Here is a 6,876-nt window from a genome sequence, read left to right on the forward strand (position 1 = left end):
CCCCCCCCCCAAAAAAAAAACGGTCATGAATAATTTGAGTTTGAGACTCAAGATAGACTTCTTCCTCATAAAAGCACGCGTTGTGTTCTGATGATGTCCACCTTTGAAAAAATTCAAGTTTGTCAATCTTATTTGTCATTCCAAAAATGGTGAATTCATATCTAATTCGTACCGGGAGGGTGGGCTATAGAAATGATCTTTATCTTATCTTATCATCATCAACATCATCATCATCATCATCATCATCATCATCATCATCGTCTGCTCCCGTCTCCACTTTCAGCCGCCCCCTTTCTTCCCCCTCCTCTGGGCTCCTGACTCTTTCTGCAGCCTTACTACTGTTACTCTTTTGCTCCTTCTTACTGCTGTCTTTCAGCCACACCCCTGATTTTTTGGTAGGTAGGATCTAACACCTTGCCTTCTAGGTAAGGACAAAAAATCTCAGAGGTTCCGAGTGCAAGATGCGCATGTTAAAGATCCCTTGGTGGTCCAAAATCGATAAGTTGGTAGTCTAAGAGTTTAGACTGCCGGACTCAAAATCGTGAGATTGTTGTTCCGTGGGTATAAATACCCTGTAGTCTCCACTCTTTATCGAGGCCACATTGTGCCGGCATGAGGTCATGCATGAAGGCAATTCTAACTTATATTTTTAAGAATAGGGTTCATAGGGTTCAAATACTTTCGTTTAGTTTGAGTTAGAGCTTTCCTGTCACTTGCAACACAAACAGGTCATATAAGTGCCGAAGATTTAAGGTGTTACTAGAGTTTTGCATACAGACAAAAGAAGAAGGAGAGAAGAGGACGATATGTCTGATAGGAAAGAAGGAGCAAACCCAGAGAGGTTATACATAGTCGAATTAAGGTCCTTGAGCAAACCACTCCTGAGCCCCACCAACCATCTACATGTACATTCAAAGTTTTACACCCAAAATTTCTGCCCCAAGTTAGCAGGATCTCCTTTCATATAGGGGCTCCACATCACAGAGCATTAATTAAACAAGAATCAGTCCCTTTACAAAAAGATGCATTACCACGGATGATGAACAGAGACGAGGAAAGAACTGAAGTTCTGTTATTGATCTTTATTAATTGCATACTTATAACTGCTATACCAATTTGCTTTCCAGTGTACAAGCTGTTGACACATATTTGATATTCATGCAAATATTGAATAGAAGGAAAGATGTCAAAAATCCTTCTAAACTATGTGTAAAAATTGTAAACAAAGTTTCACAAAATCAGCAGTCACACATTTATTATCAAAAATTCAATAAAATTGATTATAGTTCCACCAAGAAAAGTCTTTACAAGCTCCATGACAAGAATATCGACAATAAAAGCCAAACGGAAGACACAAAAATTTGGTTTTGAAACCTATCAAACAAATACATTAAAATTGTGTAAAGAAAAAATAAAAACTGACTAAAAGTTAGACAATATTCTTATATTGCTTCTCGTGATTGTATATCGTGTCTTGAAAACATTTCTTTTCTAAATGGAAGAGTCAAAAGCTAAGTGACTATTTAAAATGTTCAGAAACCTATTAGAAAAACAGTGACAGATGGATTTTAAAAAAGTTCATTAAAAGAAATTTCATGAAAAGATGACATGGGAAATACTATATTCGTCCCTTCTTGTCCTAAAAAGTATGTGTGGTATTTTCATTTCCATCCAAAGCAGCAAATTCACAAAGCATACTAAGCTATGATCATTCCCTTACTGACAGCTTCAAAAGTATAAAATGGCATTAAATGGCAAAGACTTATCACGTGAAATAAAGAAACATACCTGATTTTAACAAGAACAACAACAAAAAAAGAAAAACAGAGACATAAGCTGTCAAAATACTGGGAAACTTTACAGGATGTGAAAAAAAAATTTACAGTTATCAAGCTCTACTCAGGTATCTCCTTTGAAAAGTAGAAAAAAGACAGCTGATAGCATCTGTATTGTCCATATACTGTTCAGAAGTAGGCCTACTAAGCTCCCCCCCCCCCCCCCGCCCTTCCCCATTTAAATTCGAAAAAATCATTTGCAGTTTCCTTAATGTTTGTAAGAAATGTAAGTGCTCAAAAAACATTTTGTCAAAATGCAAACTTGGAATGTCTTTTCTTAAAAGCACTAAAAAAATACATGATGTAGGTATGATTGTAAATTATTATGATACAGTCTTTCCTCTCTCTTGAAAAAAAAATTGTCTTTTTAGGCTTAGCACATTCAAACAGCTCGCTGACTGACTATATTATATGTACTTTTACCGTTTTTAACGTTTTAATGTGAATATTAAGTATGGTATTGTGAAAACTTTAGCAAGTTCTGGTGGCTTTCCGTCTTGCCTTTCCATCACAGAAATGTGACAATCAAACATATTCCATCAATTTACATAAATACAGAACCAAAGGAACATTTTTAATTGATATTTCATGACAAGCACAAAACCATTCAACACTTGAGAAAATCTCTGAATGCAAACAATCTCCGCTTGATCAAAACTGGGTTTCTTTTCCACTCTTTTTAAGCATATTACTTTTACATTAATTCTATACAAATATTAAATTATTCTCAAAGTATACAAAATTTCCACAACTTACAAGAAGTAAAAAAGAATTAATGCTATATCTATTGAAACAGAACATTTCTCTTATATCAGAACAACTCCTTGTCTCTCTTATTTACAGAACGTAAAACACTTCCTTTCATAATTCTGGTGTGGCTGTTTCCATCTGCTTTTTCAATTTCATTATTACCCAAATTTTTTTATAACCATTCAAATGCCAAATGAAACTAAGGTCTCGGTACACTATCATGATTCAGAAAGTTATCTTAAAAAAGCATGTAGGCATCTGACAAATCACTTTTTCTGTCCAGGTAAATAAAAAAAGTAATCGAAATGAAAAGAACTGTAAAGGTTCTTTAATAAAAGCTGAGAACCAGGCTTGTGCTCATACAGAATGCCTACATATTGCTCTCCTCACCTTGAAGAAAACTTTATTTCCTCCTCCATATTTTGAGTTTCCAAAGTTTCTACAAAAGTTCAAAATCTCCTTTCTTATTTTTTGGGGGGGTTGTAAATTTGAAGTTTTAATATTCTCAAACCAGACAAAACCTACTTCTAAAACATAGTGAGTTCGATTGATATTTACTTCATCTTCTTCTTCTTCTTGGGGACTCTGCGTTTAGTTTTGCTGTCTACAATAAACTGTGACTGCTTCTTGATGGCATTGCGAGATGGCACATCGCCATCATCCTCCCCACTGTCTTCATCTTCTGTAAACAGAAACAAGAATAAGATTACCACAACAGTTAACTATGAAAATAAACCCCAAAAGTGGGGTATAAAGTTTCAAAGAGAAAGACAGAACAATCCCAACCAAATAAATTTAGCCAGAAGTTTCAAAACCAAATGTTACAGAGTAAAAGCATTGAATAATTTTTATGCATAAATTCCCTTTAACTAGTCCAAAAAGCTGTTAAAGAAATGTTTATACAACAAAAAGAATTAAAATGAAATCATATGTGGCCATATACAACAGGAATTTGTTTTGATTAACATGTTTCTTTTTTTCTTCTGAAAAATGATCACAAATTCATTTTTGAGAGAAAACACAATCTGTTGGATGAGTAGTGTTTATATTAAATTAAGTCAAATGGAGTTATGCATAGTTTATACAATGGCAATTAAGTGTAATGCACATAACAGATGCTGGCTGAAAGGGATTTGGAAATATACAAAGGCCGATAACAAAACCACTAAAAAAATGCCAAGTAACTGTTAAAATGATCATAACCATTTCGGTTAACAATTTTGTGCTGCATGAAAGTTTAACATATCTAAAATAAAAATATAGACCAAAAACAAAAAGAAAGAGAGTCACAAAGACATAGAGACAGTAAAAGACAATGAAGAAAAACAAAATTGTGGGAAAACAGGAATAAGATTGACAATGATTAATCAATGACTGTTTAACTCGAAAACAAATTAATATCAAAATTAACTTACCATCTCCATACACCAAATCTCTCTGAGTCTGCGGCAGTTTCACTCTCGTGTTGTACGCTGGTAGCTTTCCTTCTATGCTAGCATGGAACTGAGAACGAAAGAAAAGGAGAAATGAATAGAAGAATACTTGAAAGAAAAAAGACAAAGAAGAAGCAGATCAAATCTAAAGAAGGAACATTTTAATATTGAAGAATTAAAGTAAGGGGATGGAGAAAGGAACGTTTCAAAAGGCATACAAGAAACAAACAAGAAGAGTAAAAAAAGCATGCAATTTTTTGTTGCCAGCTACAGATGAAGGAACTGACAAGATAGTAAGAGACTGCTTTTCCTGGAATGAAGAGAAAAAGGTGAAAAACTGATTTGGGGCCTTAAAAGAAGAAAAAAATCATCGAAAACACCAAAAAATATTTCTTGACTAATGACTTTCCTAGAGGGAACTTCCCAAAGTGGACAATCAACAATGAACAATGATGAAGAGAAAGACGACGGGTGATAGGAACAAGCAACATATGTGAACAAAGGTTCAGTTGGTAAGAATCCAAAAGAAAGGCTTCAAAGTTAGAAGACGTGATGAAAAATAAAGCCTGGAAAAGACAATGCCATGCAAGAGAGTAGGTCATTAAAGTTCTCTCAACAAATGCAATTCAGATTTCCTTCATGATCCGAGATAAATACAAGTGTGTTGAAAAAGGAGCTAGGGTTTTTCATATATTTTATTTTTTAAAATTTTAATGTAGGAGTCTTCACGCCCCCATCGAAAAAAAAATAGATCATTAAGGAGGCAGGCTTTTACCCCTATGTGTCAGGGCCAAACTATATGCTGAGAGGAATATAACATCTCAGCAAAAAGACCAAGATACTCGATAAAAACTTTTCCCAACTCAGAAATTGAACTTAGGTCTCCGGCATGCAAAATCCCGCTACACCACAGACAACGAAAGTTGTTTAAGTCTAAGAAAAACAAGAAGTAAAATATTTAAGTAGGAAACATTTTGTTAGGCTAAATTTGAGTGATGCACTCTCGGCACTGAAGATGTGAAAGTGCTAAGAGCGGTTTGGACACATAAATCTTAGGGACAAAAAGGTTTCAGTGGATGCAGTTCATTCAACAAAAACCACCTCTGGGATAAAGGCCTATCTGAGAGGTAAAAAAGACAGAAGAGTCAAAGATGAGAATCTGTATAGAAACTCTTTGAGATGGATGAAAATTTAGTGGATATTTAAGCATGCTTAAAAGTGCAAGAAGCCAGATACATCCATGTCATATTTAAATACAAATAAAAAAGTCCTCCTTGTGAGATTCTAAAAGAGTTGATTGTGAAAGTTCATGAAAAAAAGGAATCGAAAGCCACAATCAACATTCAAAACAAACAATATTCAAAGATTGTGAATCTTGCTACATTTCAAAGAAAGGTCAAAAGACTTCCTTTCACAGTGAAAACTTGTCTCAAGCACGAAACATTTAAAAGCAACTCAAAGAAGATGACTCTCAACCATCAGTCTTTTGTCTAATATCTTCCCTTGAAAAACGGTGATATGGTATGGGTTTAATGCCCCTATCAACACTATTATTTATTTAAGAGGCAGTATCTTCCCTTGAACCTTCTCAGAGTGAACCAAACACCAAAAAAGCGAAAAAGACATTGATGGAATTTCATTTCCTAAAACAGAGTTGATGTTCTTACCAGTATACAAAGGAATCCCGATGCGTTAAGATACAAACAGCAAGCACATGAAAATCCGTCAAAATAAACAACCCAAATTAGAAACAGGAATTCAGAAGTAGTGTAAAATGCGAAAAGGTCACAGGAATATGTATGGCAGGAAAGGTGACAGTTGAAAACAATTTAAGGAAACAGTGCAGTTTCTTGTATGGATTGTGAAGATATACAATTGAAGGAATTAAAATGCTGACTCACTGCAGAGCATGAGGCTCAAGGAAGCAAGCATATATAAAACAGAAACTTAAAGCTACTATATAAAAACCCTTCCTGAATGTGCCTTTTGACTATACGGGTCTTGCTGTTCAAATGTTTCAGAACTGCAAGACAACATCAAAAGTACAATATTCTCAACTTTCCAGACTTTCTGCGATTACCCATAAATTTGAGTGCATAGCAGAGCACTGGTAAGAACTTAGCTCTCAGTAACTCTCCCTAAGTAGAAAAGGCACAAATCTTTCCCTTACAGAAACGTTAGTGAACTCTGTGAAGCTGTACTCAGATTTGTCAAGAAAGCACCGTGTGTAACACTATTTAACCCTGCTGTGTGTTTACCATGTAGGCTCACGGCATATTTATACACACAACGCATCTGGACTGACGCACACCAGAAAGCAGAGCAACTCCACTGACGTATCATGAAGGAAGCACTGAAGTCCAGAAACTTGATATTGTTTCAGAATGCTATTGGGTCTGCATGGGTAATAATACAACATAAAGCACATAAAGCTTGCTATTATTGGGAACTTGCGCTACACAAATTAAATGAAATACCATAACTTATTCTCTAAAACGTGTCAGTTCTTGTTTGCCCACTCACCTCTTCCTCCTCCATTTGCTTGAGAACTTCGTTGATATCATTTCCATCCAATTCCTCCAGTAGCTTGAGCAGCTTCTCCTCCGACGTGGACAACTGGTCTAGAACATACTCATCCGACGTGGCGGCTATTTGGGCTGTTGGTACATGACCCTTACTCTGAGAGGAAAATATGGCAACAATGTCTGTTATTATTGAGAAGCAGAAGGACAAACCATTAAAGTGAACTAAAGAAATCCTTCTTAAACAATTCTACAACAGTAAAACATTAAATGTCACAAGAATTATTGAAAGAGAGAGAGTTAGAGAATAAGTGCGAGAGAAAGATAGGGGAGGGG

General features: G+C 35.3%; 1 protein-coding gene across 1 annotated transcript in view; it reads right to left on the minus strand.

Annotated features, from left to right (window-relative positions):
* Nucleotides 1-1,062: 1,062 nt before the first annotated feature.
* Nucleotides 1,063-6,876, minus strand: part of LOC101847552 (coiled-coil domain-containing protein 151) — a gene marked incomplete in the record, with an annotated part of 16,657 nt that continues 10,843 nt past the window's right edge. The window contains 3 exon segments of the mRNA XM_013088411.2: nucleotides 1,063-3,267; nucleotides 4,001-4,088; nucleotides 6,542-6,697. Of these exon segments, the coding sequence (XP_012943865.1) occupies nucleotides 3,140-3,267; nucleotides 4,001-4,088; nucleotides 6,542-6,697 (372 nt within the window).

The sequence above is a fragment of the Aplysia californica genome, unplaced genomic scaffold, assembly GCF_000002075.1.
Source record: "Aplysia californica isolate F4 #8 unplaced genomic scaffold, AplCal3.0 scaffold00023, whole genome shotgun sequence".
In the NCBI taxonomy this organism is placed as follows: Eukaryota; Metazoa; Mollusca; class Gastropoda; order Aplysiida; family Aplysiidae; genus Aplysia; species Aplysia californica.